The sequence below is a fragment of the Phasianus colchicus genome, chromosome 14, assembly GCF_987193195.1.
Source record: "Phasianus colchicus chromosome 14, bPhaCol1.hap1.1, whole genome shotgun sequence".
Taxonomy (NCBI): domain Eukaryota; kingdom Metazoa; phylum Chordata; class Aves; order Galliformes; family Phasianidae; genus Phasianus; species Phasianus colchicus.
In genome coordinates this window covers 19,674,536-19,691,283 of record NC_143449.1, presented here as the reverse complement: position 1 = coordinate 19,691,283, position 16,748 = coordinate 19,674,536, and the positions used below count along the sequence as shown (strand labels likewise).

Genomic DNA, 16,748 nt, shown 5'->3' with positions numbered 1-16,748 from the left:
GTGTGGGCACCTGATGAGCCCTTGGTGCCCATTCCCTTCTGCAAGGAGGGAACCGATGGTCCCTGCCCTGGCTGGAGGGGGACAGCTCTGAGGTGGAGTGTGCTCTATATTCAGAGCCCATCACTATTTACCCCTCTCCACCACCCTAAGCAGCTTTTCTGTCCCATCCCATCATCAGATGCGATGGTGCTGTTGCATGGCAGTGGGACCCGTCAGTGGAACTGCTTGGGGACTGGTGCATGGGCTCCCAGGACAGCCTGCCTGACCCTTCCTTTGGCCCCAGCAGGTTGGGGACGGGCACCCCCTGCGCTTGTGGAAGGTATCCACAGAGGTTGAGGCCCCTCCCTCCACGGTGCTGCAGCGGGTGCTGCGGGAACGTCACCTCTGGGACGAGGATCTGCTTCAGAGCAAAGTGGTGGAGGCTCTGGACAAGGACATGGAGGTGTATCACTACGTGACGGACAGCATGGCACCTCACCCACGCAGGGACTGCGTGGTGCTCAGGTGAGGGCAGGTGGGACCAGAGCTGGAGGGGTGTTCTTGGTCTGGCCTGGCTGGCTGCGTGGGCTCTCCCAGCCCCGTGTGGTGCCTTCCCCGTGTGGAGTGGTGCAGCACAGGGCTGAGTGCTGCTCTGTGTGCAGGTGCTGGCGCACAGACCTGCCGCGAGGAGCCTGCCTGCTCATCTCCATCTCGGTGGAGCACGACAAGCTGCAGGTGGAGGGAGGTGTTAAAGCCGTGGTGCTGACCTCGCAGTACCTCATTGAGCCCAGCGCCATGGGACGCTCCAAAGTGACGCACATCTGCAGGGCTGACCTCAGGTACGAGAAACCCTTGGGATCGCTGCTGTTCCTCTGCATCCATGCTTGGTGGTGGAGGTGTGGGAGCTGTTCCTGCATTTTGCTGTGTGTCCATAGTGATGGGGGGGGGAGGACACGCTCCTTTTGCTGCCATATTGTCCTTGTTCATCATAGGCCATCATGGATAGCAAGAAACAAGGTGCTGCTTGTGGCCTGCCCTGCTCATTTACCCATTGTCCTGCCTTGCTCCCTTTCCCAGGGGCCGATCACCGGAGTGGTACAACAAAGTCTTTGGGCACCTCTGTGCCATGGAGCTGGTGAGGATCCGAGATTCCTTCCCAGCAGTGAGTCCAAATGGCCCTGAGACCAAGATCTGAGGAGCTGGGAAGATGCTGCATTCTGTCAGACCACAGACTTGCAGCCAATGGGGCTGTGACACTCAGAGGGGAGTGAGAAGCTGACATGCCACTAGGATGGGCACATATTTATATGCTTCCTTTTAACCTGGGCCTGGTCCCCCCCACAGAGCGCCACGGGCTGCCCTAGCTGTGCATGGCCCTTCTCTGCTCCCCTGCAGGGCCGTTTGCCACCATCCCTTGAAGGGACAGGGACAGCTGGACCCCCCACACCTGCTGCTGCTCATCTGTCCTGGCCCATGCATGCTACAGGTCTGGCTGCCGGCAGCGATGGAGCTGTGCCTCAAGGGGCTTCGTAGGAGAGATGGACAAGAGCATCTTGCCCATGGAAAGGAGAGGGGGCTTTGGGGTGATGCCCAATGGTGAGGGTGTGTGGAGCGAAGCAGGAGGCAGCAGAGGTGTGGGAGCTGAGGGGGCAGTGGAACCAAGGCCAGAGATCACAGTGCTGTGTCAGGAGGTGAGGACTGGGTGGCGAGGGGAGAAGTGTGCATGCGCAGTGTCACCCAGTGTGGGGACAGGCAGGGAGCTGGGCTGGGAACCTGTTTGCTGAAGGATACTTTTACTGGAGGAGAGGACTGCGTAGATATCTATAGATGCATTTACTGACAGCCATTGTCAAGTGGCAGAAGGAATCTACTGCTATTACCTTTGGTGCTAAATTTCATAGGAGACGAAGGAAAAAGCTGTCTGATCCACTGCCTTGGTCTTATTCAACTGAAAGGTGCCCCTGTAAACTGTGTTTTGGTGGGGGCTGGGTGGACGTCCTTCCACACCAGTGTCGGGCAGTTGGATGGGGGTGGACAAGGCTAGAAACCCAGAGCAGCCACAGGGAAGCTAATGAAGGGGCAGTGATGCAAGGGGGGCTGGGGCAGTGGTGCAAGAAGGGTGGAAGTGGGAAGAGGGATGTGCCCAGCACTGCAGCTCATAGCTCCTTGCTACAGCTGGAGGCTCTCAGTGCACCTCTACTAGAGAGGGGTGAGGGGTGCAGCATCCCCACCAGTGGGAGCTGATCATGCAGCATCTGCTTCCACTAAAACAAGCAAATGGTGATAACCCAACTGCTGGAGCCAGGTTTAGTACATCTCCTGTGCATTGTACTAAAGAGGCATGGTGGATTCACGTCTCTCTGGGCAACTGCAGGCAGCAGAGCTTGTGCCCTACAGGTGTGCAGAGCTCCCCAACACACCCTGCAAGGAGCTTGGCTTCCCCTTCCCAGCCCTTCCTTCTTCCTGCAGCGCCCAGAACTGACCTGGTTTCTCCTTTAGTCAGGGACCCAAGTTACTTGACGTCGTTCCAACTGGAAGGCAACACGACCCACGGGCGGGAGCAATTCCCAGTGCCAGTTTTGCCATAACAAATAATGTCTGTCTCGCTTTTGGTTAAAAAGAAAATAAAAATGACCCAGTCTGTATTCTGTTTATATATATATATTTATATATATATATATATAAAATACGTAACTTCTTGAGGGAGTGATTTTTCTCCTAATATTTTTTTTAAGCATTTCTTTTTTTCTATATAAATACTTGTACAGTTGGAATATTAATATATAACTGCAGCGGTAGAGCTCAGCACCAGGTGATGCTCACTTAAAAGGTGTGTATTTTGTATTTAAGGGGCTATTTCTTGTTTTGTATCATATGCAATGCAACAGATTGTTTGACTTGGATTGGGGCTGCTCTTCCTATCCGTGTAATTAATAAAGTACTAACGAGAGCTGCTGGCTGATGCAGGAACCCTGGTGGCGAGTGGCTGCTGTGAGCTGATGCCCCGTGGCAGAGTTGAGCAGCGTGGTGATGCAGTGCTGTGATGCAGTGCGGTGGAGCCATCTGGGTTGCATCTCTGGGTCACAGAATGCAGCCAGACCAGAGAGCAGCTGTGAAGATGCCCCCAGGGCTGAGCTGTGCAGGGAACGCTCGGTGTGCTGGGGCCTCGCGGTAGTGCCAGGCAGGGTCAGGGGTTGCCTGCCTATAGCACAACCAGCATGAAGCTCTGCCGGGAGCTCAGCTCTGGGCGCCGGGCGTGCAGACAGCCCTTCACCTTCTCCTGGAAGGGAGCCGTGGTGATGGTGTAGAGGATGGGGTTGAGCGCGCTGTTGATGGGCAGGATGAAGATGACCACCCAGGATGCGATGGTGCCTGCTCCAACCAGGAAATGCCATCAGGCAGCTAGCCTCCCCAGCACCCCACACATGCAGCAAAATGGGCAATGCCATCTGCAGAGGCACAGCCCTGGGGGTTCATGACTGCTGCCCTCTTCCAGGGTCCACCCAGGGATAAGCAGTGCTCCCCACCTTCCCCTCACAGCCCACATGTGGATGGAGGGGCACCCAGACTTGACAGCACCCACCCCAAGAGGCCCATGGCTGGGAATGGGGGTGGGTAGCAGCAGACTCGAAGACCTCACCTGGAATTTCCACCTGCAGCAGGGAGAGCAGCTTGAGCAGGAAGATGGGGATCCAGCAGAGAGCATCGGTGAAGACAATGAAGAAGAAGCGCTTGGCGATGGCCACGTCCCGGGGGCAGACGCTGCTCTCTGCTGTTCTGCAGGTGGTGATGCGAATCGAGTAGAACATGCCAGTGTAGGCAAAGACAATGGTGATGAAAGCTGCGAGGTTCAAGCCTGGATAGGAGGGAGAAACTTCTCTCTGAGCGTGTCTGACGGACTAGAAGCAGAGCAGCCCACATCCAGCAGTGGGAGGAGCGGAGACATCACTGCAGCTTCAGCTTGCCCTGACCCCGCACTCCATTCTCCCCATTCCCAGCCCTGCCCAGGGCCTCACCCAGGTAGATGGTGGTGGAGAAGCCCCTGGCGCTGGGCCGCTCACCCAGCTCAGACTGCAGCGGGAAGCACACCCCATTCCTCCCATAGTAGTTGCCAAAGGACTCCCTGCAGCACAGCGGCACGACGCTGAGCGAGAGGCCCAGCAGCCAGATGGCAGCCAGCACTGAGGCGGTCTGCTTCCTGCCGGCTGTGCGGTAGCTGAAGGGGAACACGATGGAGAAGTATTTCTCCAGGGTCATGTAGGTGAGCAGCAGCACGGACACCTCAGAGGACAGCATGGCCAGGCTGCCCACCAGCTGGCACGGCACGCTGGCCATCCAGCCCTGCGCGTGCCGGTTGTATTCTCCCGAGTACTTCAGGTCGAAGGCGCCAATGACAAAAAGATAGATGCCCATCAGGCCGTCCGCACCTGGGGGGAGAACAAAGCACCATGAGAAGGAGGCACCGCGCTCAGCAGCGCCCATCGCATCGGTGCCCCTGCGCCCCACGGCCGCTCCCGGCTCACAGCACAGGGATTTGATGGCCATGGTGTGCGCGCTGCTCTCTGTGACCACGCAGGAGCGCATGCAGATGACGCAGAGGTTGCCCAGGCAGGTGATGCAGGCGATGACCCAGACGAAGACGCGCAGGATGATGTTGGCCAGGAGGTGCTCGAAGGAGGAGATGCCGTCCGTGTTGGGTTTGCAGCTGCGCACGTGAGGCGCAGAGCTGCAGTACTGGAACTTCTTGAAGTAGCTGCAGGGGGAGGGTGCTGGCTGCTGCCATGGCCACTGCACAGCCATCCTCCTCCCAGTCCTGCTCTGCCCACCCGCCCTGCTCTCCCCATCTAGGTGAAGAAAAGCCAGTGAGACCCTGACACTGCAGCCAAAAGCCTTAGAGCCTCCACTGGAGGACAGGAGTACCTGGTAACCCTCTTCTGCAGCTGGGACAGGAGAGGGATTTGCAGAGCACAAGAGGGCTTGTGGTTTGCACAGCCACTGCAATTTGCTTTGGAAACTAAAGCAGCCTGAATCCTTTACAAAACAGCCTGGAGGCACCCCTGTGCTTTCCTGGATCAAGTGCCACACACTTAAACCTGTGCCTGTTCTGCACTGCTGGCTAATAAATACAGAGTGCTTTCCTTCAGCCTGTGATTCTCACAAACATTTAAAAAATTAATCCCTTTTTTGAGTCTCTCAACTTCCATTAGCAGGGATTCAAATTTTTTCCCCTGCATGTTATTTCAGATTAATCTTTTCAGGCCTTATAAAAGCAATTCCATATAAGCTTAGCAAAACTCTACATTAGAAAATGACTACTAAACTGACATGCAAGGCTCATTTCTGCTTAATTATAGATAAAAGGAGAGAAATGATTGCTTATTAGCAAGTCAGGTAGAAAATGTACCGTATTTGCAGGCCAAACAGACCAATTACAGAAAGGAAGATGTACAGTTGTCATTCATTACAGGTACTTTAAAATGTGCATTTGCAAAAAATTAATCATTTTTTTTTTCCTCCTTGCAAAGCACTCACAGCTGGCTCCTCGGCTGCATTGCCACCATGCCCACCTTGCCTGCACATCTCTGCTGTGCTCAGGCCATTAGCTCATGCACAAGCAAAGGACCTCAATGGGATTGCTTAACCCTGGCTTCCAGTACCCACCTCAGTCAGCAGAGCCCACCCTTCACACCCCACCTGTGCCCAAGGCTGCACATCACCCTTGCACAGCACACACCCCGTGGGGCACACAGCTCTGCATGCCATCCCCTCTGCCCCAGGGGGAGGTTCTTGGCTTGGGTGCCCCTTCCCTTCACACTCACATGTGGGAGAGATTGGCCAGCCCACGGAAGGTCACGTTGTGGATGTTGGGGATCTCCAGCCCCTCCAGGCTCCTGCAGGATGAAGGCAGCAGGGCTGGGTGCTACTGCTGGGTGTGGGGCCACAACAGCACTGCGGGGTTGGGGCATTGCGGGACTCACAGGGACAGCAGCTGGGGCAGGCTCTCAAACTGGCTGGGGCAAATCTCTTTCAGAGGATTGTAGGAGATATTCCTAGAAGGAAACAAGGTGCCACTGTTCCTCCCCCTGGATGCATTTGCAGGAGCTGGAAATGAGGGCAAGGAGCCGTGTTCCTGGCTCTTCCTCAGAGCCCCCCACCCAGGGCAGCACACAGCCCTGATGCAGGTGAGCAGAGTGCCGTACTCACAGCTGCTGCAGGGCAGCCAGGCCGTGGAACAGCGATGGTGGGAGCTCATCCAACCCATTGCAGGACAGGTCACTACGTGGAGCAGAGCAGTGCTTAGGGAGGCAGTGGGGAACCCACATGAGCGAGGGCCCCAACCCAGGGCTCGGGGCACAACAGCCATGCACTCACAGCTCCACCAGCCTGCTCAGCCCAGAGAACGTCCCGCTCTGGATCCACCGGAGTCTGTTCCTACGCAGGATCCTGGGCCAGGAGGAAGGAAGAGCACAGATGCAGCATTGTCCACATGCATTCCATGCATGTACCCCAGCACAGGACTGGCTGCGAGCACTCGAGATGCTGCAGGGGCACCCAGCTCTGCTGAGCCCCCCTTTGGGGAGATGGGTAAAAACAAAGACAGAGGGTAAAGAAGGCATTCATGAGCCTGTTTGCTGAGGGCAGCTCTCACTGTGGGAACAATTGAGGGGTGTGCACTTGGGGGATTAAACACATGTCTGGGCTTCTCTATGGAGGGCTGTGTTACAGTCAGATCTCCTTGTCTTGAGAGACACAGAAGAGCATTCCAAAGTGCTCAGCCTCAGAGTTATGGATCATAGCATGGCTTGGATTGGAAGGGAACCCAAGGGTCATCAAATTCCAATGCCCACATCAAATTCCAAGGCCACAGGCAAGGCCACCAACCTCCTGCTCTGGTACTAGACCAGGCTGCCCAGGGCTCTGTCCTACCTGTTCTGAACACCTCCAGGAACGGGGCATCCATAGCCTCTCTGGGCAGCCTGTTCCAGCACCTCACCACAATCTCTCTCTGAAGATCTTCCCCCTGACATCTACTCTAAACCTTCCCTCCTCAAGCTTAAAGTCAATTTCCCTTGTCCTATTGCTATCACCTCCCTCACAAACGTGGGAGAGGAGGTCAGGGAGAACCCAGGTCTGTCCCCAAGGACTGAAAAAACGCACAGGGGACTTTCATCACACCCACATCTCCTTCTGACCATGAGACAGCGGTCTTTCCCTCTTCTGAGAATGGTGACAGCAGGACCAGAATGTGGGCAGCATGAAGCAGCCCAAAGGGAGCAGAGCTTTGTTCAAAGCTCTGCCCAGGAGGAGGGGGTGGGCTGGGGCAAAGGTGAATTCTTTGCTTTCATTGGCGCCAGGGTGGCACCTGCACGAGAGCCTGGAGCACTGCTCAGCCCAGGGCAGGAAGGGACTAAACAGAGCTCGTCGCTGTCTGACACATGGAGCCAGCATATGAGCTTTATGTGCTCCTTGGGGATATTTTTAGGGGCTCTGGATGCCAGTGGGAGGCTCAGAGCTGGCTGCGGGCCCTGCTGCTTGTGCACCACAAGCAACTTTTTCCATGCAGTGCCCTGCCTCTGACCCCGTGGATCACAGCAGCCCCCGCCCGTAGCTCCCTGCCCCGCTGGGTATCCAGCCATACAAAAGGCTCTGGGGAGCTCTGCTGGCCAAGTCTGCAAAGCTGACTGCAGTACCAATGCTGCTTACAGAAACAGTGGAACCATTCACCTGGGACACAGCCCAGAGCTGAGCGCTGCCCATCCCCACCTCCATGCACCCACGGTGGGAAGGGGGATCCCTAAAGTACTCACAGCACAGTGAGCTCACGGCACTGCTGGAAGATGGCCCCTCGCACCGCCCGGATCCTGTTCCCTTCCAGCTCCCTGCAGGGAACGCAATCACACTGCTGCTTCCCCAGCCCCATCCCAGCACCCCAGGAGCAGCACCCAGCTGCCCCAGTCAGGTACTCACAGCCAGCTCAGCTTTGGTGTCTCCACGCAGAGGGAACCATCAGGTATCTTGGCCAGGGAGTTGTTCAGCATGTACCTGTGGGGAGGCAGTGGGGAAAAGTGGGGTTGCAGTGCAGCCCACCCACACAGGATGCAGCCTGTTGCTAACACTGGGCCACACGGCACACCATGAAGGCTTTCTGCTGGTGCCTGGCCCCACCACAGTGGTACCCAGATGAGCTCAGGGCTGGCAGCAACTCCCTAACTGATGGATCCCATGATGTTCCCATGTCAAAGCACGAAGCAATTCATGCAGGCAAACACCTGGTGCATGCAGCTTAACTGCAGTGCAGAGTTTTGTTCACCTTCCTTGGGATGTATGGGTGAGGGTCACAGCCAGTGAGTGAATGGGTGCAGCCCAGGGAGAAAGGTGCACAAAGCCAGCAGCGAGCAACCCGAGGGTGACGGGCAGTAAATGCAGATTTATAGCCTGGAATCCCTCTGACATTTTTCTCAACCCTTTTGCACATGCCTGCGTGCAGTGTTTCTTAGTGCACTTCTTGTGACCGCAGTTTATTAGTTTGTTTGATTTGTTAAAAAAAGGCAGAAGGATAAACACGCTGCGTCACTGAGCTGCTCCACTGCCCGCAACGTGGGAACACACAGCCTTGGGAACAGAGCTGGGACACGGGGTGCCAACCAGGCATTACAGAGCTCTGGGGGCACAGCACCTCCTGCCCAGAGCCCTGCACCAGCCCCTTCCCCAGCTCCATAGCCCCAACCATCCCCACCTCTGCAGTGCTCGCTGTCCCAGTCACCCAGCACCAGATCCCCAGGACCCCCGATGGCTCCCAGCCCTGGCCACAGCCACCCCAGCACCACGCACCCACACCCCATTTTGGATCCTCTACAACAACCTCCAGCCCATGCATCTCCAGTAGAGATGTGCAAGCCCACAGCAGCAGCAATAGCCGAGGCTCTTCCCTTGCAGCTATGTGTCAAGGGATTACAGCTTAAAGCAGTCAGATATATGTGAGCATACATATGTGCATGTGAGCTCACGCACGCATTTCTGTGATTTTGGTTTTTTTCCATTCTGACAGCCAAAACTTCTCCCCTAACACTGACTCCAGGCTGCTGCCAGAGTTTCTGATCTGCACAGCGGACTGCGGAGGTGGAGAAGGCGTTGCAATCATGTTTAAATGACTGCAAGATTACTTTTATGGCAGCCACAACACGAGAGTTATCCTGTTCTTCCACTTGGAAGTGGGCCTCATAAGCAATGCTTGGCTTGAGCCTGTCTGGTGTACAAACATACAGCACAAGAGACAATGGCTGGCCAAGGCTGGGGTCCCACTTCCAGCACCACCCTTCCCCCGACAGCTGCTGGCAGTGCAGTGGGAGGGCATCCCGGGGGGAGGAGTGGGGGCACAGCATCCTTGGCTGAGCCCAGAAAGCCCAGAGCCAGGGCACGGCCAAGGAGTGCAGGAGGTACCCAGGTGACCCACAGTGGTTCCCCAGGACTCACAGGAAGTACAGCGACCTCAGCCCTGAGAAAGTAGCAGGGGCGATCCGGGCAATCCTGTTGTTGTCCAGTATCCTGGCGGTGGGAGGAAGGAGAGGTGAAAGCGGGGAGGGGCTCTGGCAGAGCACAGAGCGCTGGGAGCCACGGCCCCATCCCCGGGCTGGGGGCTGCCCCACGTCCCGTCCCCTCCCCTTAGCTCCTGGCCAAGCTGAAGCGTTAGATCCAGCTGCAGAGCCTGGATTCCCTCACAGTCAGGCTCTGCTGGATTTTTCCTCTCTTCTGCTGTGAAACAATGATAAATTAAACACCATTCAGGGAATTCAGAGCTGTGCCTGACTTCTCTGAAGTCCTCTGGTTTGTGTGCTCCACAGACCACCCTGCATGAGCTGCTCGTTGTTCTGCTTCCCTCTTTGATTTAAGGGACGGCAGAGCCGGTCCTGTGGCACATCGGGAGGGAAGCTGGGAGCAGCCCTGCGTGCTGGGGGGGGGGCACCGTGCAGAGCAGCCTCTGCACCCCAGCTCTGACCAAATGCAGCCTTAGAGAGTAAACAGGACCGAATGGTACAGGCTGTCCTTTTTGTTTAAGCACTTTTGGAGGGGGGTTGGACCTGCAAACTGACTGCACACGGGGAAAGTCTCACACAGAGCTGTGGTCCTGAGAGTGCCCTGCACCATGCCCAGCACTGTGCATGCCCACTGCCCTCTGCAACCCAGCAGGAGCAGCTTCTTCCCTGCAGGAGAGAAGTGCTTGGCTCCCACCGCAGAGCCATGAGCCCAGCATCCCTGTTCCACCCCATATCCCTCACAGGGCTTTGGACTGCCACCCCCAAGGAAATAGGGTCACGATGCACACGAGGAGCAGCGGGGAGCTCACAGCCACTCAAGGCGGTTCAGGTCCTCAAACGTGCGGGGCAGCAGCTGGGAGATCCTGTTGTGACTGAGGAACCTGCAGGCAGAGCAGGAGAAGCATTTTCCTCCTGCCTTGGTGGTGCTGCTCACAGGCCCCCACTGCCAATGTCCAGGACACTCCCTGCTCAGTGCCAGCACAGGGCCCAGCTCAGAAGGAATTGGGCTGAGGAGAGCATAGCTGGAGCTGGGGGATGTGGAGGTGCCTCTGCTCTGCCCATCTCTTTCCCTCCACTCCACTCCAGCCTGCAGCAGCTCGGTGTAACTCTTGCAGGAGCAGCTGTGCCGTGCGTGAGGAGTGCTGCATCCCATGGCCCCACTCCCCCAGGCCTCATCACGCAGCAATTCTTACTTACAGCATCCTAAGCTGAGAAAGTCCAGCAAATGCCTTGGGTGAGATCACACGGATCTTGTTGTTCTGCAAGAATCTATAAAAAACAAACAAACAAAAAAAATGCAACAACAAAAAACAGAACAGAAAGCAGATTGAGGGAGAGTTGCTTTCTAGGGGATTCTCGGGGTTTACAGGTCCCCAGGAAACAGGGATGTGCCCCATATCTGATGGGGACACCTGCAGCCCTGGAGCAGAAGGAGCAAACGATGGAGATGAGGAGTAGAGCAGAACACAGCACAGCTACTTCATTCCTCCATGCAACCCCACGGGACAGAATGGGCAGTACTCACAGCTTCCTCAGGCTCCAGCACCCGGTGAATTGATTGTCAAGCAGAGTGTGAATTTTATTTCTCTTTAGATCCCTATCAGGAAGGGTGAGAGGAGAAGAAAAACAAACAAACAAAAAAACAAAAATAGACCTAATAATAAAAATAATTAATAAATCAAATTCAGAGCCAGAGAGAAGACAAGGAGGACAAGAGAGCCCTGCCTCTCCCTTTCCCTGAAATACGAATGTGTTGCAAGGCAGCTGCTGTTCATTAGCACAATCCTGCTAATTGCTCTCCAGGTGAGAATTTTCATGCTCTTCCCCCTTTCCCTGCTCTCACTTTGTGTATGTGAGAGGCACTGAGGGATCAGTGGTACCAGCAGCCCCTGGTCCTGCAGTGCTGGGATGGGGGGAGCCCTATGGTACTCACAGCTGTGTCACATTGGGGGACACCCTGGGCACAGCGCTGAGGTTCTGTGCGGTGCAGTCCACAGCCCTTCCCCAGCATCGGCACTGCTCCGGGAGCACCTCCAGCACTGCGGGACCAGAGGGGATGTGCTGAGGGGGCAACGGGGGACCCGCGTGGTGAGGAGGGCATGCAGTCCTGAAGGTGGCTTACAGCACGTGTCTGCCTCGTCCTCTGTCCCGCTGTTCCCAGCCAGCATGTCGCCCAGCACCCCCAGCCAGCCTGTGGTGTCCACTGTGGGCAGGAGTGCTGTCAGGCGTGGCTGCATCCCGCAGTGCCCGGCAGCTCTGCGTGGTGGGTGCAGAACCCCACAGCCCCCGGCAGGGTGTAGGGAAGGAGGCAGCAGGCTGGCTCCAGCCCCGTGGCTGTGTGAAGCAGAGCTAGCTCCATCCGGCCATGTTATGTGCATCCAAATGCAACCCCAATAAAATTTTCCTTCCACTCTTCCATCCCACCAAGCCTGTCCTGTGCCAGGCGCTGCACCCACAGCTCCCAGCAGCATGTTTCCCCAATCTCTGGCTCTTTTACGTCCTGCTTTCCAGCAACCCTGAGCAAAGAGCCCGCCAACGGCACGGCATATAGTTCAAAGAAGGGAATTCACTTTGTTTCCTTACATCTGCTGCAGCTGTGTGCCCCAACAACTGGCACAGAACGCCCCATTCCTCTGCCTCTGCACACAGCCCACACAACCCTGAGGACTGCAGCAGGAGAGTCCCAGACAGGGGATCTGCTATGTGGGCATGCGTTACAGTGCCAGAACCAGGGCGCCACAGCCCATGATTCCTGCTGTTGCTATTGCTTGCAGGGGAGGCCGCAGCTCTGCCCTAAATGCTCTCATATCCCAGTTCCTGGCATTTCCAGTCCAGGGACACCCCCCCTTCCTAGGATCTTGCTAATTACCACAGTTCTCCTCATCAGCGCCGTTGTCGCAGTCGTCCACCCCATTGCAGTGCAGGGCCTGGGGCAGGCAGACCGAGAGATTGCCACAGGGAAACTGCCCCAGGGGACACACGTACCCTTCACTGGAGGGAGTTGGAAGAGGCTCTGCAGAGGGAAGAGGGGATGCTCAGTACTCTGGGGGCTGTGTCCTGCTGTGTGCCCACCTGTCCCTGTGCCATCTGCCAACCTTCAGCAAAGGGCTCTGCTCCCTGTGGGTCTCCCTTATGCCCAGAGCAGACACTCTCCAACAGACAGACATTCCTCCATGGACAGACATTCTCCCAGTGCCTTACCCCAGTTCCATCACACTGCATGGCTGCCTCGGGCTCCCTTTCTGCAGAGCCCCTTCTGTCAGAGCCATTGAGGTACCCAGCTCCAGGGCCCTGCTCATTAGCATCCTGCAATTATCCCTGGCAGAGGCATGCCTCAGATCCAGCTAAACGTTTCCACACCTGCTTTGATCAGGCACTGGGAAGTGGCAGCAGGCAGGAACCAGGAGGGAACAGGGCTGCTTTCAGGGCCCAGCCTGTCGCTCAACATTTCCTTCAGCTGTCAGCCTATTAATGGCTAATGGGGCATGCTATAATTAAAAGCACTTTGTCTCACTTGTGCACACACGCTCATCAGCAAGCACTGTGCCTTCACTGCCAGCCCTAAGCAAGAGAGGGGGAGAGCAGCATTGCACAGCTGGTTGCAGCCTCGCCGTCCCATGCTGGCCATGGTGAGGTGCAGGAGCTGCTCCTGTGCTGACCTGGCTCAAAACAGGACCCAGGGAGCCCCACACTGCAGAGACGTGGCTGAAGGACCTCGCGGTCCCCACTGCAGAGAGTGTTTGCATACGGAGCTATGTAAATACCGAGGGAGAAGAGTTTACCCACATATATATTTACGCACATAAACAGAGGCAGATGCTGTTTTTGAAGGAAGCTGAAGGTCGCAGTGGAACTGATGCTCCCCGGCCCCGGGATCTGCTCTGCACTAACCAACCTGGGGCTGGAGGAGCCAGTTACAGTACGAGGGAGAAATCAGGTAAATGAGGAGAGATGGGCAAAAAGTGAAACAAATGGACAAAGAACAACAGGCACTGCTCATGTACCCCCTGCCTGGCTCTGGGAAAAGCCAGCCATGAGAGGAAGCAGCCAAATTTAGCCGGGGCAGATGTTGGCATTTGCTGCATCCCTGCAGGGCCACACAGGCCTGTAAACGCAGCCCACGCAGCCCCATAAAACGGCTGCGACCAAAATAGAGCACAAAGCCAAAGAGTGCTGCTGGGGGGGCAGCCCAGCTGAGGCCAGTTGCTCAGCCCCAGTCCACACACACCGCATTCTTCCTCATTGTGCAGCTTCATCCCGGGGTCTGCACGCAGGTCTGTGGGACTGCAGTGTGAGTGCCAGAAGGACAGGCTGAGAACTTTCCACTGGGGAGCCCACTCATTTCAAAACCAAACCAAAGCCTAGCTCTGCTTTCCCTGAACTCAGAGCGGTTTCCCAAGTCACTTAAATACATTCATTTCCAGAAGGTAAATACTCCAGGAGCTAACCCACACAGCAAAGCAGCTTGACTTACATCTACATCACCTCTGCCTGCAAGGAAAGCCCAGGGCTGCTGCTAGCACATCGCTGCTGGTGCTGCACAGGATGTGGCCATTCCATGCTGAGCATCCCAGCATCCCGGGGCTGAGACCCAGGGCTGCTGCTGGCTGAGCTGTGCCCCCAGCGCTGCTGTCAGGGCTGCCCTGGTAATTAACTGCACATCGGGCAGAGGCCGACCCTCCCCTACCTTCCCACGGGCCATCAGGGAAGGAACGGTTTGCGTTGCCATTGACAAAAGCAAAGCACAACAAATCAGCCTCAATGGAAATACCATAGAACGCCTGGATGCTTGGCCAACCCCTTCCCAGCTCCCCACAAGAGCACCTGGTTTTTGTATGGTTTTGTCCACTGCTGTGTCCCCTGTCAGACCGCAGTGTTAGCGCTGCCCTGCACCTCCCCTGCTCTGCTCCATGCTCGCTTTCTCCCAGCTAAGAGGCAGAGGCACAACCTGCAGTTGTCTCTGGGGTTACCTGTCCATGGGGTTACAGTACATGGGTGTCTGGGCAGGAGGACAATGAACAGAGCAGCATCAGCAGCTGCACAGAAAGCACTCCTTGAACCCAGCATTCCTCCTCATGCAGCACAGCTCTTTGAAGGCATCACCGTGCGTGTGCTGGTCTCTGCACCCAAACCCTGGGACACAGCTGCCCATGAAACCCGCTCTCCTCCCCCCAGCAGACAGCCCATGGCCCTCCCCGCTTCCAGAAGTGGCCGCACCGCACCCACATACCTGCGGCAGCGCAGAGCAGCGAGGGCAGCACCAGCAGGAGCAGCTGCATCATGGGGCTCCTGGCACTGAGAGTGTGCTGCTGTGGGAGGCAGAGGTGAATGGAGCGTGGGGATGTGAGCGGTCCTCTCCTGCCAGTAGCTCCCAGCAATGCACACAGCACGTTGTCAGTGCTCTCTGAAAGCCATGTGCTGCACTGTGCATTGCCTGGCTGGGGAGGCTGGGAGCTGAGGAGGAGGAGGAAGGCGAGGAGGAGGAGAAGAAGAAGGAGGAGGAGGCAGAGGACTGCTTTCTACACGCAGGGGGTTGGCATTGCAGCCCGTGCTTCTGCCCGCTCGATAGATGCCCCCATGTGGGGCAGGGCAGCCCCAGACCCTGCATGTGATGGGGCTGGAGGGGTCTGCCAGGAATCCACGCCCGGCACCTTCAGGTCACCACTGCCCTCACTCAGCTCCCAGGAACCAGCAGACTGAGCTGCTTTGCTGGCCTGGATTCATCCTTAAGAGGAAGGATGGGCCCTGAGGAGTCACAGCTGTGCCACTGGGAGGGGACCTGGTGGCCTCACTATCTTGTGATCTCTGTGCTTCGTTCCTCTGCCATCGGTGTGGTGAATCTCCTTGGAATCTCCTTTCCCAGCATTTCTGAATGCTTGTTATGAGTCCAGAAAATCTGTAAATATATAACAAATATAACCATTGCTGCTGGAAGGCAAATCTGCTCAGGATGCTGGAGTGGTCTCCCACCTTTCCTCAGCTGCATGATGCAGGTGTGTGAGATTAAATGATGAACACATTCCCCTTTTTATTTGAGTATTCTTATTAACAAATTGAAAACTTATCAATAAACCTGTCAAAATCCTTGCTGATGCTTTTAAAACAACCCAACAACCGTTCCTATCAGCACTGAGCAGGTGAGAGTAAAGCACATCTCCTCCACCTCCAGAGCTCCATGCTGACAGCCATGTGAGGACGTGGCTCTGACCTCAGGCACTGGAGAACTGCATGGCCCCAAACCTGCCTGCTCCACTGCTGGCACTGCGCCCCAGGCGGGGTCTGTGGGGACACAGTCCTGTGGTGGAAGTGGAAGCTGTGCCAGGATGCGGGGAGCAGCCTGTGAAAGGAGATGACACAGAGCATTTGTGGTTCTAAATCAGATTTATTTAGGATTGAAGGGCACATTGAAGCCAGCAGCCGGACAGAGTGAGGCATGTTTCAGGGTCTGAAAAAATTCCTCTGTGCTCTAACTTGGCTGTAGCTACAGCAAGGGCTACCCAGCGGCATGGGAGGCCATCCCCATAGAGGATGGGAAACAGGAACCCTGTGAGCAAGCAACAACTGGAGAAACTGGGCAAAGGCAGGAAAGACATTTGCAAACTGATGGCAGCCAATTCCCTCTTCCCAGCGAAGGCAGTGGTGCCTCCTCTCACCACTCCTGCCGGGTGTTCCTGCAGTCCCTCTGCTCCCCCCAGCCCTCAGCTTGCCTCTCCTGCAGCTCTCCCGGCTGTCAGCATCCTCACACCACGTCTGCATTCCTTTGCAGGAGCTTTGTTAATGGGCCAAAGCATTTCTCCTCACACCCTTTGGCAGAAATCTTTGTCCAGCTCTTCACTGTGCCTCCCACTAACCAGCGAGTGATGTATGGGCGCTGGAGGCTTTGGTGCATGCATTAAATCTCTGTAAAGCCCAGCAATACGATACAACAGAGTCCCAGGCGGCTCAGAGAGGACTTGTGCAATGGCACGGCGTGGATTTACAGCTGGGGTCAGAAGTGTGACCTCGCAGCACTGCGCCTGCTCCAACCCAGCCTCGCAGCAAGCGTGTCCTGCTAGCAGCTCTGTCATCTCCCCAGATAATGTTACTTCTGAGCAAAGCGAGCCAGCTTTCCTTCCACTTTGTTTTCCACTGAGATGACTCTCAAGCCAAATCCGTTGCCTCTTGCTCAGGCTGGACTTCTCCAGCACTGCTTTTCTTGATTTGCTGGAGATGTGCTTCTGCCGTGCAGAGCAC

General features: G+C 56.1%; 2 protein-coding genes across 14 annotated transcripts in view; one reads left to right on the top strand and one right to left on the bottom strand.

Annotated features, from left to right (window-relative positions):
• The window catches only part of STARD8 (StAR related lipid transfer domain containing 8), a 42,171-nt gene extending 39,547 nt beyond the window's left edge, over positions 1 to 2,624 (top strand). For 9 of the 11 annotated variants that reach the window (XM_090150536.1, XM_090150542.1, XM_090150541.1 and 6 more), the window contains 3 exons: positions 284 to 504; positions 642 to 818; positions 1,057 to 2,624. In XM_090150536.1, coding sequence (XP_090006662.1) covers positions 284 to 504; positions 642 to 818; positions 1,057 to 1,174 — 516 coding nt within the window. In that variant the 3' untranslated portion in view covers positions 1,175 to 2,624. The remainder of the gene's footprint in view (positions 1 to 283; positions 505 to 641; positions 819 to 1,056) is intronic. The other 2 variants (XM_031593969.2, XM_090150543.1) reach the window with 1 other exon arrangement.
• Positions 2,625 to 2,715: 91 nt separating this feature from the next.
• On the bottom strand, positions 2,716 to 15,287 carry LOC116229449 (relaxin receptor 1-like). Of its 3 annotated transcripts, XM_031593921.2 has the most exons (18): positions 14,746 to 15,286; positions 12,385 to 12,528; positions 11,638 to 11,718; positions 11,449 to 11,554; positions 11,041 to 11,112; positions 10,713 to 10,784; positions 10,325 to 10,396; positions 9,454 to 9,525; positions 7,948 to 8,022; positions 7,788 to 7,859; positions 6,352 to 6,423; positions 6,184 to 6,255; positions 5,958 to 6,029; positions 5,799 to 5,870; positions 4,503 to 4,732; positions 3,996 to 4,406; positions 3,620 to 3,835; positions 2,716 to 3,351 (listed from the first exon to the last, which is right to left on the bottom strand). In XM_031593921.2, exons 1-18 carry the CDS (start codon positions 14,795 to 14,797, stop codon positions 3,182 to 3,184), a joined length of 2,133 nt encoding a protein of 710 aa, XP_031449781.2. In that variant the 5' UTR covers positions 14,798 to 15,286; the 3' UTR covers positions 2,716 to 3,181. The 3 variants fall into 3 exon arrangements, with proteins under 3 accessions (XP_031449781.2, XP_090006670.1, XP_090006671.1); XM_090150544.1 differs by having other exon boundaries at positions 3,996 to 4,732; positions 14,746 to 15,287; XM_090150545.1 differs by lacking the exon at positions 10,325 to 10,396 and having other exon boundaries at positions 3,996 to 4,732.
• Between the last annotated feature and the right edge of the window lie 1,461 nt (positions 15,288 to 16,748).